The sequence below is a fragment of the Elephas maximus genome, chromosome X, assembly GCF_024166365.1.
Source record: "Elephas maximus indicus isolate mEleMax1 chromosome X, mEleMax1 primary haplotype, whole genome shotgun sequence".
In the NCBI taxonomy this organism is placed as follows: domain Eukaryota; kingdom Metazoa; phylum Chordata; class Mammalia; order Proboscidea; family Elephantidae; genus Elephas; species Elephas maximus.
The window spans coordinates 168,595,698-168,614,058 of NC_064846.1; the positions used below are offsets into that span (position 1 = coordinate 168,595,698).

At 46.6% G+C, this 18,361-nt stretch overlaps 1 protein-coding gene across 2 annotated transcripts in view; it reads left to right on the top strand.

Moving 5' to 3' along the window:
• The window catches only part of ARHGAP6 (Rho GTPase activating protein 6), a 502,134-nt gene that overhangs the window by 235,941 nt on the left and 247,832 nt on the right, over nt 1–18,361 (top strand). The window contains exon 1 of one of the 2 annotated variants that reach the window (XM_049873119.1): nt 1,248–2,481. The exons of the other annotated variant lie outside the window; for it this stretch is intronic. Coding sequence (XP_049729076.1) covers nt 2,437–2,481 — 45 coding nt within the window. The 5' untranslated portion in view covers nt 1,248–2,436. Of the gene's footprint in view, nt 1–1,247; nt 2,482–18,361 lie in introns of those variants that run through there. 2 annotated transcript variants of the gene reach the window in all.

Sequence of the window (18,361 nt, forward strand, 5' to 3'; positions counted from 1 at the left end):
GGGCTACTAACTGAAAGGCTGGAGATTCTAACCCACCCAGAGGCCCTGTGATCTGCTTCTGAAAGATCACAGCCATTGAAAACGCCATGGAGGAGACGGATTACCCAATAGGCAAGGTAAGCACAGTGCTTACCTTGTTCACCAGATCATCTGTAGTGAACAATTTCACATTGTTCACCACATCAAAGATTCTGCTTCAAGGTATGGTTAGCATCTGTCTCTCTCCCAGCCCCACAGCACCTTCCTATAGAATCAAAGCCTCTTTTGAAATTTACAGTTCCTCACGGGGACCGATGGCCCAGTAAACCAGGTAAGCCCGAGCTTATTTGTGCTTATTTACCAATCTGTAGTGCACAATTTCACATGTGCTGAAAAAATGTGGAACTGTGCAGTACATATTGGTAAGTAAGCACAAGTAAGCCTGTGCTTACCTTACTTACTGGATAATCTCCCCTGCCTATGGCGCAGGAATCGACTCGATGAGAACTAACAACATAACTGGGTAGCCACCACACTGATCAAGATATAGAACATTTCCAGAACCTGGAAGGTTCCCTTGCACCTCCTTCCCCGTCAGTAGCACCCTGTAACCTTTGGTAGCCCTATTCTGCTTTCTGTCACCATTCTGTATTCTTCAATTTCAGGTTAAGAATAAATAAATGGGATCTTACAGTACACACTCTTTTATGTCTGGTTTCATTCTCTCCACATAATGTTTGTGAGATTAATCCATGTTGCTGTGGGCATCAGTAGTGTTCTCCTTTTCATTGCTGAGTAGTATTCCATTGTATGGCTGGACCATGGCTGGTTTATCCTGCAGGAGTCGGTGGACATTTGGGGTGTTTCCATGTTGGGCGATTATGCCTAAAGATGTTCAGAACCTTCTTGTTCATGAGTGGCCATCTGCACTCATTTCTCTGTGTATCGAGGAGTGGAGTTGCTGAGTCGTAGGTTTGGATCAGCATTATTAGCTATAATCATAGTTTTGCAGGCGGATGAACTGTCACAGATTATCTAGTGGTAGGTTCCTCAGGACACCTGTACCCCTTGCTTCTTGTTTCCACTGCCAATTACAACTAAGTTGCCAATTGTTTTAATAGATTACATGCTAGTGGGTGGTGCATCCACTGAAATTGTAAATACTCAAGGACAGGGGCCACATCCGGTTTTCTGACTCCTTTCGCCCCCAGCCCACCTGCTCAGGACCTGGTATGTAGCAGGTCCAGGGCCATGAGTGGGACCCTGTACAGAACTGGCACAAACCACCCACAAACCCGTCATCTCCACTTCAAAGTCACCCCTGTTGGGCTTGGCTGGTTGACTGATTCATCTTCCTAGGTCTGGAGTTTCTGCTCTGCCCCCAGGCCCTGACTTTGTCAGTGTTTGGTGTGGGGGAGGCTGCGAAGAAGACACTGCAGGCCAGGATTGGGGCAGGAACTGCATGCTCTTCTCCTGTGTTTCAAAGTGAGTGTGCGTTAGCGGGTGTCCACACAGCCTCAGGAGGGGGTCTCAGGAGGAGCTCAGTTTGAGGTCCTCTTGTGAGCCTCCAGTGTGTGCTAAAAACGATTTGGTTTACTTGGCAGTGCTTGCAGGTAGAGCGTACGTATCTGCTATTTCCAAATCTTCCTTGCCTTGTCGTTTTCAGATTTGCACCCAAGAACTAAGACACAGAAGCAGCGCCCTCCCTCCCGTATACTCAGATCAACCTGGCTCTAATGCACGCCAGCCCTCAATTTCCAGCGAATTCTCCAGGGCTCCTTTTTTCCCCATCCAGCGGGGTTCCCCAGACACGCCTGGGTCCTGCGAGCCCTCTGGGACCCGGTCCTCCCGAAGTGGCCGGGCCGGGCCAGCATTCAGCCCGGGCTCCCTCCCCTCCGCCGCCCCCTCCCAGCTGCCCTCCCAAGGGTCCCCGCAGCTGAGACTCCCTGAAACTCCACCCGCCGGGGGCTGGCTGCGAAGCGCCTCCCCGCCGGCGTGCCCACGCGTCGCCCAAAGTTGGGGAAAGTCTCGTTCTTGGAAACCCCAGCTCGCCTCCTCGGCGGTGGCAAGGCTTCAGCAGCCCCCAGCCCTGCCCGCCGGGTCCCTGGGGTCGGTCAGGGGCCGTGGCAGGAGGTGGAGCGCCTGCCGGCCCGCCGACACCTGTCGTGGCCGCTCGGGCGCTCCTGTCCCCAACAGCTGGCGGCGCCAGGGGCCCGTCCGGGGCGGAAAGCATAAACACCGCCCCTCGCGCCGACTCGCAGCGCTCTCCTCCTCCCCCGCCCCCGCCGCCCCCGGTTCCCGGTCCCCGGCGGCTCCGCGGCCGGACGCTGGTGCCGGGAGCTTGGCAGGCGCTCCGGGTGCACGGAGCAGCTCGCGCCGGGGCGGCCCGGGATGGCGGTGGAGTAGGGGACCTGGAACTGGCGCCGCGACCCCAGGCTACTCCTTCCCGGCGGCAATATGGGGGACCCAGTGCGCGGTCAGAAGCCACAGCTGCACTACGCGGTGAGTGTCCCGGCGCGCGCACGGGCGACAGGGGGCACCACTTCGCCGGCCGGGGAGGGGACCGTGCGGGGGTGATAGGCGTTGTGGCTCCCCAGAGATCCTGGGTGGTGGTGGTGGGGTGCCGTGTGCACCACCCGAGTGTCACCTGCTCGGGAGCCTACCCCTGGAGCCCCTTGCGGTGGTCACTGCGTCGGGGGCCAGGGGTTTGAGCCTGGGACTCCCGGGACTGGACTTCGGCGGCCCATTCAGCCTCTGGTCAGATACTGTGCGAGGACGGGAATAGAAGTGGATGGAGGCAGGACAGCTTGGTGACCTGGGTGTTGCAAGCAGAGAACTGCTGCGGGCCACGGTGGAAATGGAAAGGGGTCTACATCTCCCTCCGAGTTTGTAGCAGGACAAAGTGTTACACCTTATCTCCCCTTCCATCAGGGTGGCCTCTCCTCTTCCTATTGGCTCGACAATCCTTCCCCAACTATTTATTGGGGACCTACTATGTGCCAGGCACTGTGCTAGGCGCCGGGGCACGGCAGGGAACACAACAAAACACGGGGCTTGCCTCCGTTGAAGGAGTTAAGATGTCAGGATTCAGGACCCATCAAATCTAGATTCTAGATTGAGATTGTATTTGAGAGAGAAAACAGAAAGAAAGACAAGAAAGCTGTTTGTGAAGAATGAGGACTGCTCCTGAAGATTCTGCAGTGCCCCTCCAGGAAGGGTCAGGCAGCAGTGCTTAGCTTCTTCATCTTCGGGCATTTATTTTCCACTTGTAAGATGTGTCATTTTGAGATGGGAGGTTGGCAGTTTTTCTGCCATCTGCTTACTGAGTTTTCATTGACATGATTTTCCACTGTTGAGAAGGGACATGCTGACTGCCGAATTTGAAAAACTGGAGAGAAGTAGGCAGAAAGTTAAGACAAGAATTGTCACTATTTCTAATCTGGAATTCATGTCCTCCAAACTTCACTCCCTACTTCAAAAAAATACTTTTCCCTAAAGGAGCTGAGGTGGATAGGGGTGGTAGGCACAGAGGTCGGGAGCTGTCCTAGCTGGTTTCCAGGTGGCCTGGCTGGCCAGGGACCTCCCCGGCTCCTGGGTAAACCACACACCTCTTCTGCTTCACTTTCCTCCGCTAGAAAAATGAGGGCTTGAATTAGAAAATATTTCAGGTCCCTTTCCAGGCGAACGTTCTAGGAACCTGTGACAGCGTTTTCTCTGGTTTTGCCTTGAAATGCCAAGTGAGTTACTTGTAAATTACTGATGCTTGTCATTTCTTTGGAGACTTTAGCGGCTGGGCGATTTGCCTTTTAAAGTGGTATGAACGATAACTCGATTTCAGTAGCGGTTTCTTTACACGGAAGGAGCTAGAATATGTGCGTATTATGCCAGCTGGGCGCCCCCACCCCTCTGGACCATAAAACCTTGTCCAGATTCTGAAAGGTGTGCTGGTTTCCCCTTTGGTTTGTGATCTGAGGGCTTCTCCTCATGCCATTTAGCAGGGGCGGGGTGAAAACTGACTCCTTAATTAAAAAGATTAAAAAAAATATATGTGTATTAGTGTATGTGACAAAGGAGCCCTGGTAGTGCAGTAGTTAAGAGCTCGGCTGCTAACCAAAAGGACAGCAGTTCAAATCCACCAGGCGCTCCTTGGAAACTCTATGGGGCTGTTCTACTCTGTCCTATAGGGTCACTATGAGTTGGAATCAACTTGATGGCAATAGGTATATGTGACAAAAATGATCATTGCCTCAATTATTGCAGACACATCCAACACATCATAAAACAGTTTAAAAAATTATTTTAATTCTGCTGTCTCAGTTCTCCTAAAATAATAAACTTGAGTCAGCCAACAGTAATGACCCCTCTTGAGCTCTGCAGGAAGATTTGCTGATGAAGTAGCCCCTTCTTCTAGCACAGGTCGCCAGCATATATGTATATTCTGATTTAAGACTATGAAAAGGAAACTTCCAGAGAGAATTTGTTGGGATTTCAGGTTAGAAGAAATCACCCGGGTTCTTTGAAGTTTTCTATGCATACTTCAGCATGATAAATAAAGCAGCAGCATTCAACAGCTCTGTATCCCTCACAAGTCGAAAGAATATTCTTTATTATGTGTGACCCATTGCTTTTCATATTAACATAGCTCTCTATTGCTTAATCACTATTCTAATGCCGCAGCCTTTGTCTACTTCCCCCACTGGGGTTTAGCTAATTCCAGAAGCTTGTTTTGCCTTTTAGCACAAATATTCCCATTACTTGGCTCAACATGGTTTTGCCCAACCTGCATCATCCTGTGGTCTTGGGGCTTTTTGGTCTGTCTTCTTGGAGAAGAATTACCTTACATGTGTCCTTAGCTCCTCTTGCCTCTTCTGAAATATAATCCAGGGAACAATTATTTAGTGTTCTTCCTCAGTGCTTTCTGTACTTGTCCAAGGTGAGGCTGCAGATGTAAGTGGCACAGGTGTAATTGGTGACAAAAAACTGAGAGCTTTGCCCAGTGCCCTGATCCCACAGTGCTTGTCTGAGTCGTTTGGACAATTGAGGTAGACGAACCAAATTTTTCTTCCCTCTACATCCTTTATCGGAAACCCTAGTGGTGTAGTAGTTAAGTGCTACGGCTGCTAACCAAGGGGACGGCAGTTCGAATTTGCCAGGTGCTCCTTGGGAACTCTATGGGGCAGTTTTACTCTGTCCTATAGGGTCGCTATGAGTCCGAATTAACTCTGCGGCACTGGGTACCGGGTTACATCCTTTATCACCCCAAAAACCCAACAAACAAATGTTGGACCTTGAGTGATTTAATGTGGCCATCCGTATTGTTGAATCGCATAGCCAAATTGCTCTTTAATTTGGCTAGTATAGAGAAAAAAACAAATTTCTAAATATCCACTAAGTTCAATGCCGTATCTTTATGTCTGCCTCAGTGTTTCTTGGCCTTGGAAAAATCGGCATTTTGAGGCAAATAGTTCTTTGTTATGGGGGGCTGTTCTGTGCATTGTAGGTTGTTTAGCAGCATCCCTGGTTTGTACCTACTGGATGCCAGTAGCATACCCCTCCAGTTGTGACAACCAAAATTGTTTCCAGACATTGCCTTATGTCCCCTGGGGGGAGGGAGCATAGTCACTTCCGGCTCAGACCCACTGGTCTCTGATTCTCACACATGGTTTTAAGAAGATATGGCTATTACTGTGTATATCATAGGGAGATCTGAAAAGAGAAAACACAGTAAATACTCTGAGTATTATATACACCATTCGGTGAGCATACAGAACTTTGGAGAGAGGCTGATCACTAACACAGCACACATGCTGGGGGTGTAGTAAGTAGTCACCCCAGTTTCAGTGATCACAGCTTTAACAACCTTCTCCCACAATTCTGAGTAGGTATGTGGTGACCCCGTAATGTCAGGTGACTTAGCTTGGGTTAAAGATTATGTTAAACTGACTTTCCCAACAGTCCTCATATGCTTTCCTTCATTAGCCACAAACAAAATATTACAAACGTTGATTGCCTGCCAAGATCATGTAACATATGCCTAATTTCATGACAACCTATGCAGTTAAGTCTGGCGACTTCTTTGGCAGAATTACTTCACAGTCTTAGTTCTGTAATAAATTATTAGAAGCAATTTGGGGCATTTTATGAATCCTGTTTATCCCAAACAACACCCTGGAGTTACATCATTATTTTTGTCTCCTTCCTGTAGAAAGGGAAGCAAGAAGAAGGTTTCACGATGCCTCCAGCTCAGATAAATCTATGGGTCGTGAGTGTTCTATTCACTGAGGTGTGGTTAGGAAGCAGCAGGCTTAGACTCTGACTCTGAGCTAGTCCCTGTGGAGTCCAGCTGCCAAGATGCAGCCCATGTGATCTCTCAGACCTCTACGCAGGCCCGTTTTACTCTCTTGCTAAAAAAAAAAAAAAAAAAGCCTTCCGTGGCTCCGCATTGCCTTTGGATCAAGTCCAACCCCATGGACATAGCTTATGAAATCCTGCATGCACTGGCCCTGCAGGCCTGTTCAGCCTTGTTGGGTGCCATTTCTTCCTTCACTCTCCACACCCCAGTGGCTTGGAAGCCATCGCATTCACCCCCCTTTCCAACCTCGTCGTCTTCTCCTCACCCTTCCTGCCTCTCTCTGCTCTAGCCATGCTGGCCTCTCTCATGCCCCTCCAACTCTCTAGGCATGCTTGCCCCTTTAGGCCTTTGTGCTAGCAATTCCCTCTGCCAGGAAACACTCTTCCCCTAGACGTTCTCATGGCTTCCTTCAAATCTTTGTCCTGATAGCAACTTCTCAATGAAATCTACCCTGATCACCCATCTCTACCACCTCCCCACCCCACTCTCAGCCCATCCTGCGCAAGTTTCTGCTTCGGCTTAACCTGATCCCAAGTTGACCGTTTTTCCTGGTACTCGTCGTCTTCACCACTCTGTATTTACTTGGGTGCTATGCGCGTGGATTACAGCATCTTTCCCTGTTAGAACGTAAGCTTCGCTAAGGCAGGACTCTAGGGTCTTTGGTGCACTGATGTGTCCGAGCACCTGGTACAGTGCCTGACATGTGGTAAACCACTTGCCACCAAGTTAATGCTCGCTCATGGCACCCCCATGTGCACCAGAGTAGAACTGTGCTCCATAAGGTTTTCAACGGCTGCTTTTTGGAAGTAGATTGCCAAACCTTTCTTTTGACTCATAACGAACCTGTAGGACAGATTAGAACCGTCCCATAGGGTTTCCAAGGCTGTAATCTTTATGGAACCAGACTGCCACATCTTTCCCCTGCGGAGTGGCTGGTGGGTTTGAACCACCCACCTTTTGGTTAGCGCCACCAGAGCTCCTTTTGCACCACCCAGGGACTCGATGTTATAACTACCAGTTGCGATTGCGTCAGTTCTGACTCATCGTGACCTCTTGTGTGCCAGAGTAGAACTGTGCTCCAAAGGGTTTTCAATGGCTGATTTTTTGGAAGTAGATTGCCAGACCTTTCTTCCTAGGCACCTCTGGATGGACTCGAACCTACAACCTTTTGGTTAGCAGCCGAGCACATTAATAGTTTGCATCACCCAGGGACCCCAGGAGCGTAGTAAGTGCTTGATAAGTATTTGTAGAATAACTGTGTAAATCCAGTACGCGAGACCCAGTATCTGAGGCTCCAAGCTGCTCATTCCTCTCCCTTGTACCAGCCTACTTCTGAGCTGTTGCTGACCTCACTTCCTGTTTGGTGTGGTCACCCCACCATCTGTGCTTTTGACCACAGCCTTGTAATCAGACCCCGACTGTATCTTCGCTCTACTTTACTCCTCCCTAAGGACCCCACTGGAAGGGCTAAGCCACTCACTCTGACAGAGAGCCTGTCTTTACACAGAATGGTTAGGGCCTTGGGGGAAAGTTGCCAAATTTGCTCTATATGCACATTCTGTTTTCAAAGCCTTTGAATTTAGTGAATTCACTTAATAATTAAGTGGTGCTGATGACAGGATATTCTTTGATCATTCTGAAGAGGCCCAAAACTGGGCACTGTTGCAGGGCCATGCTGATACAAATCAGTTATCATCCATCAGCGCCACCACTGTAGACATCTTAAGAAATTCAACAGAACTTGTACTGACCTGTGGCATGGCCCGGAATTCACTTGCATGAAAAGCAGTTTTCTATCACTCTGTTTACTTGTCGTTTGTCTCCTTCTCATAAAAGTAAATATTATGTAAGTTGAAAATAAATGGGTGGTTATCGAACCCCGTTAATTCACAACCCTTCTAATCCTGGCTGCCTTTCCACTCACCCTAGACCACCTACTTCTTTGCTGCACTCAGCCTTCCGGGGATGGCCTCTTGGGTCTGGAACCCCCAGCCTCCCCCATCATCATGTTGGAAGCCACATCCCCCATCATTCAAACCACTTCTAAAGCGCCTCTATTCATTGATAAATTATCAAATTCCTGTTGGGTCTTACAAAGCAGAGATATCTACTGAGCCTATAAAAACAATACAAGTCCTATTTGGTAATGAACTTCTCTTATTTCCTTTCTATCACCTTCCCCATGGTGTGATAACCTGGACCATATTGCATGATGCTCAACTAGTCTGTGGTTTTATTGTTCAGTCACAGGCAGTGTTCACTGGATTCTTGATTCTTCACTTCCCTCTCACCTGTGTTACTCCTGGCCCTCCCCGTCTCAGCGAGTTGCCCCAGCTGGAACACCTCGGGGACATCCTGGTTTCCTCCCTTGCCCACCTGCCTCATGTGGAATCTCTGAGCCAGCCCTGTGGATCTGTTTCGTAACACTCCCCACATCCGTCCTCTTGTCTCCATCTCTGTCGCTCTCACCTTAATACGAAGCATCAGCATCCATTGTCTCCACGAAGGCATATGGTGACCTTACATTCCAGTCCTGTGACACTGCGAGCTTTTAACAAGAAAATGAAATTGTGACATTTCAGTGCCTAGAGCCCTCCAGTGGCTTTTCATTACGTTTAGACTAGCATCTCCATCTGTGACCATGGCCTTGCAAGCCCTCCCTACATGATCTTTGCTGCTTTCTGCCACCCCCCTCCCCGTCTCCCACTGCTCGGCCACAATAGTGGGCTTTCTGTTCCTCAAACATGACCAGCACTTTCCTGCCCAAAGCCTTTGTGCTGGCTGTTCCTTCTGCCCAGAATGTTCTTTGTGTGGCTGATTTGTTTTCATCCTTCAGGTTGCAGAAAGAACACCACCTCCCCTGACCACTCTTTCCAAAGTTATCATCCTTCATATCACACTGGCTGCTGCCTTGGTTGTTTGCATCACTACTTGAGGTTATATTATATATCATTGTTTGTCTATTGCCCCCTACTGTGTGTAAGCTTATTCAGGGCTGAGACCCAGTTATGGTTTTCCCACCTTATCCCCACTGCCTACAGCAGGCCCTGGCACTGGGTTTTTGTTAGGTGCTTTTGAGTCAGTTCTGACTCATAACGACCCTATGTACAACAGAACAAAACACAGCCCGGCCTGTGCCATCCTCACAGTCGTTCCTATGTTTGAGCCCATTGTTGCAGCCACTGTGTCAATCCATCTCATTGAAGGTCTTCCTCTTTTTCGCTGAACCTCTGCTTTACCAAGCATGATGTCCTTCTCCAGGGATTGATCCCTTCTGATACCACGTCCAAAGTATGTGAGACAGAGTCTCTCTAGCCTCCCTCTTAAGGAGCATTCTGGCTGTACCTCTTCCGAGACAGATTTGTTCCTTCTTCTGGCAGTTCATGGTATATTCAATATTCTTCAGCAACACCATAATTCAAAACGCATTTGAATTACGGTGTTGGCCCCGGGTAGGCACCCAGTAAATATTTAAAAGAAGGTGAATCTGGCTGGCTGGGTGTTTTTACTTAGGTTACCCCAGAGTTATCCAAACTTGACTCATCATCATTGATGATGGGGGTGGACTGGAGAGGGAGACTGGAAAAAAATATTGGCTTCAGGGATTTACCCAGTTCCTACTAAATGAGAATCTCCAAAGATGGGACTTGAAATTGAGAGTCTGAGAAAGCTTTCGAGGTGTCTGACATTAGCCCTGTACAGAAACCACCGCTTTTCATGATGAACCACATACTGCTCAAGCAGCTCCAAGAAGCCGAGGACTCAGCGGCAAAGTGGATCTCAGAGCGCAGTCCGGTAGTGTAGACGCTGAGAGGATGCAGCTCACATTTCCGGAGAGCACCTGGAGTTCATCTCAGCCGCACCCTCTAAACGGACAAGAGGCTGGTCCAGCAATATGTCACTCAGCATCCATTTTCTAATGGTTCTCAACCAAGGGACATTCGGCAGTGTCTGGAGACATTTCTGGTTGTCACAACGGGGAGGTGGGCGGGGGTCCTCCTGGAGGGTAGAGGCCAGGGATGCTGCTAAACATCCTACAATGCACAGAACAGCCCCTCACAAAGAACGATCCAGCCCCAAATGTCAACAGTGCCGGGGGCTGGGAAACCCTGACCTAAGAGTCTCTCTCTCTCTTTTTTTTTTTTTTCACACTTTAAATGTAACTTAAAACTGTAGAGCAGTTTTAGGTTCACAGAGAAATCGTGCAGAAAGTACAGAGGGCTCCCATGACCTGCCCTCTCCCCTGCATACTCTCTGTTATTAACGTCTTACATTGGTATGGTAAATTTGTTACAGTTGGGAGACCGATATTAACACATTATTATTAAGCAAGGTCCATAGTTCACATTTGGGCTCATGCTTTGTGTTGTCCAGTCCTGAGGATTTCGACAAATGCATAATGTCGTGTCCTGTTTTATTTTAGGCATCAATGCCTTTCGTGATTTTGAGAATCATTTTGTATGACACTCTCCAAAATGCATTATACACTTCCCAGCTTTTTACATCAGTGAAAGAGAGGAAGACCCCCAACGAGATGGACTGACACAGTGGCTGCAAGGATAGGCTCAAGTATAGCAACAATTGTGAGGATGGCGAAGGACCAGGCAGTGTTTTGTTCTGTTGTACTTAGGGTCGCTGTAAGTCAGAACTGACTTGACAGCACCTAACAACAACAACAAACAATAAGCTTAATAAGAGGTGCAGTCAACAAAATGTGGGTTACCATTTCTGGATGTGAATAACACGAACATCATTTTTCATACTGTGCGGGATTACCGTGGATGGGCGATGGTCACCCTTCCAGAAGCCTCAGTGCCTCGGGCTCTTTGCTTCTACACTCCATGATAATCTTGGGGCTTTTTTTTTTTTAGGTTTTCTGGTTTCTCCCTTGACTTTAGCTTACTCTTTGATTTATTAATGTTTAACAAAAAGCAAACAACAACAACAACAACAAAAAACCTGTTGCCATCGAGTCAGTTCCGACTCATAGCTACCCTATAGGACAGAGTAGAACTGCCCCATAGGGTTTCCAAGGGGCAACTGGTGGATTTGAGCTGCTGACCTTTCGGTTCACAGCTGAGTGCTTAACCACTGAACCACCAGGGCTCCTCTAATTCACTACTAGTATTCAAATATATGGAGCCCTGGTGGCGCAGTGGTTAAGCTAACAGCCGCTAATCGAAATGTCGGCAGTTCAAATCCACCAGCCGCTCCGGGTGAGAAAGATGTGGCAGTCTGCCTCCATAAAGATTACAGCCTTGGAAACCCTATGGGCCAGTTCTGCTCTGTCCTCTAGGGTCCCCATGAGTCAGAACCAACTCAACAGCAACAGGTATTCAGATTTAGCTAGAAAATCAGTTCATCAAATTTGTTAGTCCTGGGTCTAAGTTTAGAATTCATAATGTGCGAGTGAGGACCTAAGGGACTCTGGGAAAGCCTTCATTGCTGGATATCGGATTTGCTATCTACGTAAGTAAGGAGCTGGAGTACTCATTGCTTCCGGCCAGCAGCCACTCCTTGCGGATATGATGAGACCTGCCTGCTCCGGGGAAAATGCACTGAAAGCAAAGTAAAAGGAAGGAGGAGGGAGAGCGTTCTTCCCAGCTCTTCTCTCAATCTCTTCATGGTAAAAAGCCTCCCAAGCATCCCAGGGTTGGTCTCTTATCAATCCTGCCATTGACAAGGATTGCCCGCTCTTTTTTAACTCTTGGAGTCCCTGGGTGGTGCAAATGGTTAATGTGCTACGCTGCTAAGGAAAAGGTGGAGGTCAAGTCCACCCACAGGCAACTCGGAAGAAAGGCCTGGTGTTCACTTCCAAAAAACCAGCCACTGAAAACCCTGTGGAGCACAGTTCTACTCTGATACACATGGGGTCACCATCAGCAGGAATTGACTCCACTGCAACAGGTTGGTTGGCTGGTTTCCTGACTCCCGACCACATCATTCAGTGTTAATTGGCATGGCCTGTTTTAGATTGTAAGTTCCTTAATGATAGGGAGTAAATCCATTTAGTTACAAAGTTTTGGACTGAGATCACCAACATTTACAAACAAATACAATTGATTTAATATCTTTTAATTTAATCCTGTCTTCTTTGATTTTCTGGTTCAGAATAATCAAGCCTTTAACCTTATTTTCTAAGGATTGATTATTCTGAACACTTAAAGGCTTAAAATGAAAACAGCCAGGACTCCCACTAGTCATTACATGGGACCGAATGCTGTCATTGTCTTCACAGATGTGGACATGGGCTATGTTTCAGTACCTAAGTTACACACAAAGTCGAAGGCTAATTTGTTTATTAAAAGGTGATCGTTGTCACCAAGAACGCTACAACTTCCTATTTCCTTGAAAGACACCCTGACTCTAGGAAATGAAAATACATTAGGATTTTCTCCCTTCTCTTTAGCTATATGACACATTCTTAGAACTCTTTCACTTCTCTTTTTAAAAACTTATACTAAATTTTTGCATGTTCAAGGTACCAGCTAAATTAGATTTTGGAGATGAAGTTTTCAGAAGAAGTTGGGGTTGTGGCTTTGGGGGACAGTTGCCATGGGAATAGCAAAGGCAGTTCAGATGAATACACTTGAAAAATATTTTTTGAATGGCCCCTTTCTGCAGCTCACAGAAATACCTGGTAAAGAAATGTATAAGCCCGTCCAAGTCAAATAAAGAGGCAAAAACCATCTTGCCAGCTTGGGGAGCACTGCGGCTCTGTATCTGCTGGGCTTCCCTCTGCCAGATGGGGTGCCACCCAACAAGGGTTCCTAACTCGGCGGTGCCACTTCAATTAGAGCCATAAGAGGCTAGTAAGGGAATGGAATGTTGAGTTTGTTGGAAGAATTTGAAAATGGTAACATACCACATTGTTTTTATAAATATTTACCCACATGACTTTCAACAGCCCTATGAGTAGTCTGATGTCATTTTGATAGTCTGAGCAAAATATAAAACAGTCTTCAGTTTTCTCTCAAAATCAAGGCATCCTCCCACTTTGGCTACTGGCTGGTCAAGTGTGTGGCGCCCAATAGGCAGAGAAGGTCATGTATCAGTCAGAATCCCAGCAGAAACAGAAGGCAAGCTCAAAAAGGCTTCCCTGAAGGGGATTTAAGCAATGAACTGTGACTGAAGTGTGGATAGGTTTAAGGGAACCAACAATGGTGGGAAAGCTTCCAGTGGTCAGTGACATGGGGAAGCTGTTACCTTGGTACTGGCTGGGTACCACCGGGGCAGAAGGAGAGACCAGTGCTAGCAAAGCCCAGAGAGGGCTGGCGCTAGAAGAGACCCTGAAATGTGCCCAGAGAGGGAGGCTGCAACAGCAGAACATGGAGAAGCAGGGATGGAGCAGGACAATAAGTCTCCTGAACTCATTCTTCCTATTCCCCCATCTCTTCTTCAGGCTAAATCTAACCAGTCCACAAAGATTCCATCCATTGAGATCTGTCTGGTGGGGCATAGAGCAGAGAAGGGCAGACCGTATTTTTTTTTTCTTTTGGAGGGGGGAGTGTGGGGCAGAGTTGGCAAACAGAAAATATCATCACAAGCATGTCTTATTTGGGGTTTGCTTACATTATGAAAGACCCTAAGTTCCAAAGTATATAGAAGACTCCCGGATTGGTTAGAATGTTTCACCTTCCTCTCCCTTGTGGGTTATTTAATTTCCACATTTAAACTAGTAATGTGTTATCCTGACTCCATCCACATGTAATGTGCATGCTTTTGAGAATATCCACATTCGAAGCCTATTAAATAACTTACTCTTAACTTGATACTACCACTAGTCGTTGCTGTTGAGTGGATTCCGACTCATAGTGACCCTGTAGGACAGAGTAGAATTGCCCCATGGGGTTTCCAAGGCTTTACGGAAGCAGACTGCCACATCTTTCTCCCACGGAGCAGCTGGTGGGTTCGAACCCCCGTTCTTTTGGTTAGAAGCTGAGCATTTAGCCACTGTGCCACCAGGGCTCCTTCTTAACTTATTATACAGTGATATATTTTACATATATATTATGCTTAATTTAATATTGGGGAGCTCCATACTTATTTCAGAAGTGCTTTGGTCTAAACGTAATGTAGATGCCAACTGCCGTCTATCATTTTTCCTCAAAGCCTGTTAAAGAACAGCCTAGAGTAATTTATTTTCCAAACAAGAAGAGAGCAACGATGGGTTTAGCTCTTCCGGTTGATGGCTAAAGGGTTTTCACCCTTAAAGTTGCACATCAACAAAAATGGGTGAACCTGGGCTTGGCTGAGAAGTGATTCTAGGAGTAGTTGCAGCTCAGGACTTCCATTTAACCATCCTGTATGCCAGTTAACTTAGTACAGAGAAAAGTCTCTTTCAACCTTGACTACAGAAAGTGCCTTTCATTTTTAAGTTCTTCTCTCTACGTCCACGTTCATAATAGCCATCCTGCTTGGAATTGCTTCTTTAAAGACCCCATTCACTACAGAACTGGAAACTCCAAATGGGGAAAGGCCAGGGCCAGTGGCCATACCTTGACTCCATGCCCTTGGCCACATATAGCATGTGCTGGGCACATAGTAAGTGTTGAAATATCAGTTACGTTAGCCAGTGATTTACAGGTCTTAGAAATAGTTGGGCTGACTTAGAGTACTGCTAATAATAGTATACCAGTATACCAGTTGCTGCGAAGTCAGCTCTGATTCCTGTTGACCCTATGTTTCTCAGAGTAGAACTGTGCTCCATAGGGTTTTCAGTGGTTGATTCTGAGGAAGGAGATCACCAGGATTTTCTTTGGAGTTGCCTTTGGGTAGACTTGAACCTCCGACCTTTCGGTTACCAGCCAAGTGCATTAACTGTTTGTACCACCCAGGGATGCCTCTACTAATTATAGCAGCCAGTATTGAATGCTGGCCATGAGCCCTGGCTGCTCTACATGTATTATCTCATTTACTCCTTAGAAGAACCCTTCGAGATAGGTCCTATTATCACCCTCATTTAAAAGACAAGGAAACTGAGACACTGGTTATGTTTGGTTTAGGGCCTCCCAGTTAGTAAGTGGTGGTGCTGGGACTCAACTCCATGTCTGTCTGACTGCTGGCACTGAATGTTGGAACCACCGCATAACAGTTCACTGTTAAAATATCACTGACTTGACATGACACCTTAGAGGTGATCCTTTTTTTTAAACTTTGTATCTTGCAATACAGACCCACAGGAAGTTGCAAAAATGGCACAGAGGAGTTCAGTGTGCCCATCCTCCAGCTTCCCCCAGTGGTAACATCGTACATAACTATACTATAATATCTAAGTTAGGAAAATGACATGGGAGACTTTATCTCGCTTACTTTGGACATGCTATCGGGGGACTGGAGAAGGACACGCATGATAAAGTAGAGAGTCAGTGAAAAAGAGGAAGATCCTCAACAAGATAGACTGATGCAGTGGCTGCAACAATGGGCTCAAACATAGCTGCCATTGTGAGGATGGCACAGGACCAAGCAATGTTTCGTTCTGTTATGCATAAGGTCACCATGAGTTGGAACCGACTCAATAGCACCTAACAACAACAGATGATACTGTTAACCAGACTACAGGCTTTATTCAGACTTCACCCGTTTTCCATGCACTCATACATGTGTATCTATGTGCATGTATGTGTATACATGTGTGTAGTCTGTGCAATTTTGTCACATGTATAGGTTTTGGATCCATCGCCACATTGAAGATACAGAATTCTTCCATTACCACAAAGGAACTCCTTCCTGCTACCCATTTGTAGCCATACCCACCCACCTCCCACTCCCATCCTTAATCCTGGGCCCCCACTGACTTGTTTTCCATAAGATGCTGTTGCTCTTAGTTGCTGTCTAGACAGCCCTGACTCGTGGCGACCCCATGTACAACAACACAAAACGCTGCCCAGCCCTGCACCATCTTCACAGTCATTGGTGTACTCGAGTCCATTCTTGTGGCCACTGTGTATTTTGAGTGCCTTCCAACCTAGGGGCTCATCTTCCAGCACTATATTGGACAATCTTCTGTTGTGATCCATAGAGTTTTCATTGGCCAATACTCAGAAGTAGATCACCAGGCCTTTCTTTCTAGCCTGTCTTAGTCTGGAAGCTCTGAGGAAACCTGTCCACTGTGGGTCACCCAGCTGGTATTTGAAATATCGGTGGCATAGCTTCCAACATCGTAGCAACATACAAGCCACTCCAGTACAACAAACTGACAGACAAGTTGTAGCTCCATAGGACAGCACCTTTTAAATTACTCCCTTGTCCTTCCAGCACGGTGGGAACAATCCTGCTTCCAGTGATAACAGTGAAGTTGGAGAGGATTTGTTTGTTAGTAATAGATATACAACCACAAATAAAGAGCGTCCTGTTTGGTATTTTTAGCTGCGTGCTGTGGTTACTTTATGATTCCAGCTCTTGTGTTTTCTCTAGCAAAGCTCTTCTGATGGAAACATGGAGAGGTTCTCCCCTGCATGAATGCCCCACACTCCCTCTTTGCATGGCTGTTCTAATGGAACATCCATTTCAGGAATGACAACCACATGGTTGAGCTTGCACTGGTCTGGAAAAGGTACATGAGAGCTGGCACTCGGCCCTTGTCATGGACAAAAGTATTTATGAACAAGGATAAACAGAAGACCCGCTTGTATTTGCAGTAGCCACAGCAGCGTTGTGTTCTGGGCAACGCAGTGGTTATATAAACCCTGGTGTTCATGGTACACGTGCATTTTTTTTTAATGCCTTCCAAAGGGAGTGGTAGTTCATAGACCTCTCTTGGGGAAAAGTTTGAACCTTATCAAGATGAACCATTTCCAAAAAAACCTTAATAGCTGTTTTTATTCAGGATGGCTGCAGAGTGAAACCTTATCATTAGGACACAGTTATAAAGACTTCCTGCATTTATTTGGTTCCCACTATTTAAAAAAAAAAGGTGTAAAAAGTGCTGATGCCGTCTGATTCTGCAAACATAGGCATACTGTCGTTGGACTTTTCAATTAGTGCACAGTTTTGCCGTATGGTTATGTCTTGATCTTTGTTAGAGAGGAAGGGTGTTTTTTCAAACCTAGACATGCTGAATACAGCCGATTGCTTTTAATCCCGTTGGCGGGTAATATTATCATTACTGTGTGGGTACATCATGTCACCCATGGAAATGTTTGGAAAGGGTCATGACCACTTCCATTGAGCCTAAGGAGAGCCTGGATTTGAATGGCCATGGGGCCTTTTGTGAGGTTTCTGCCCTGGTAGGTACTTTTTTAATTTGGGGTATCATTAAAAAGGAAACAACCTAAGTGTCCATCAACAGATGAATGAATAAATAAAGTGTGGTATATATATACAATGGAATTCAGCCATAAAGAGAAATGAAGTCCTGACACATGCTATGACATGGACGAACCTTGAAAACATTATGCTGAGTGAAATAAGTTAGTTACAAAAGTACGATTATCGTATGATCCCATGCATATGAATCATCTAAGAAAATAGGCAAGTGTATAGACACCAAAGTTCCTTAATGATTACTAGGGGCGAGAGGGAGGGAAGGGAAGTCATTACTGAGGGGACACTGAGTTTCTGTTAAGGGGGATGGAGAAACTGAAAATGGATAGTGGTGTTGATTGCACAACGTGATGAACATAATTAATCGCACTGAATTGTACTTGTAAAAATGTGGAAATGGCAAATGTTTTGTTATATATATTTTTACCACAATAAAAAATATATCTACAGGAATGAAATATAGAACTTTTGCCATGCATACACATACTCACATAGTTAGACAAGATGGTGCTTTATTAACTGTGTTGTCAAAAATGTAGAATTGTGCTTGTATCAGTTAGCTGTTGCCACACTAATGCTGTGTAACAAACTACTGTGAATGTCAGTGGCTTAAAACAACCGCCATTTATTCTCATGGATCTGTGGCTCAGCTGGGGTTGGCTTATCTAGGCCGAGCTCAGCTGTGTGATTCGAGCAAGGTCAGGAGTTGGCTCCTCATTCAGCTCTACTCCACGTGTGTTTATTCTGGGGCCCAGGCTGGCAGAG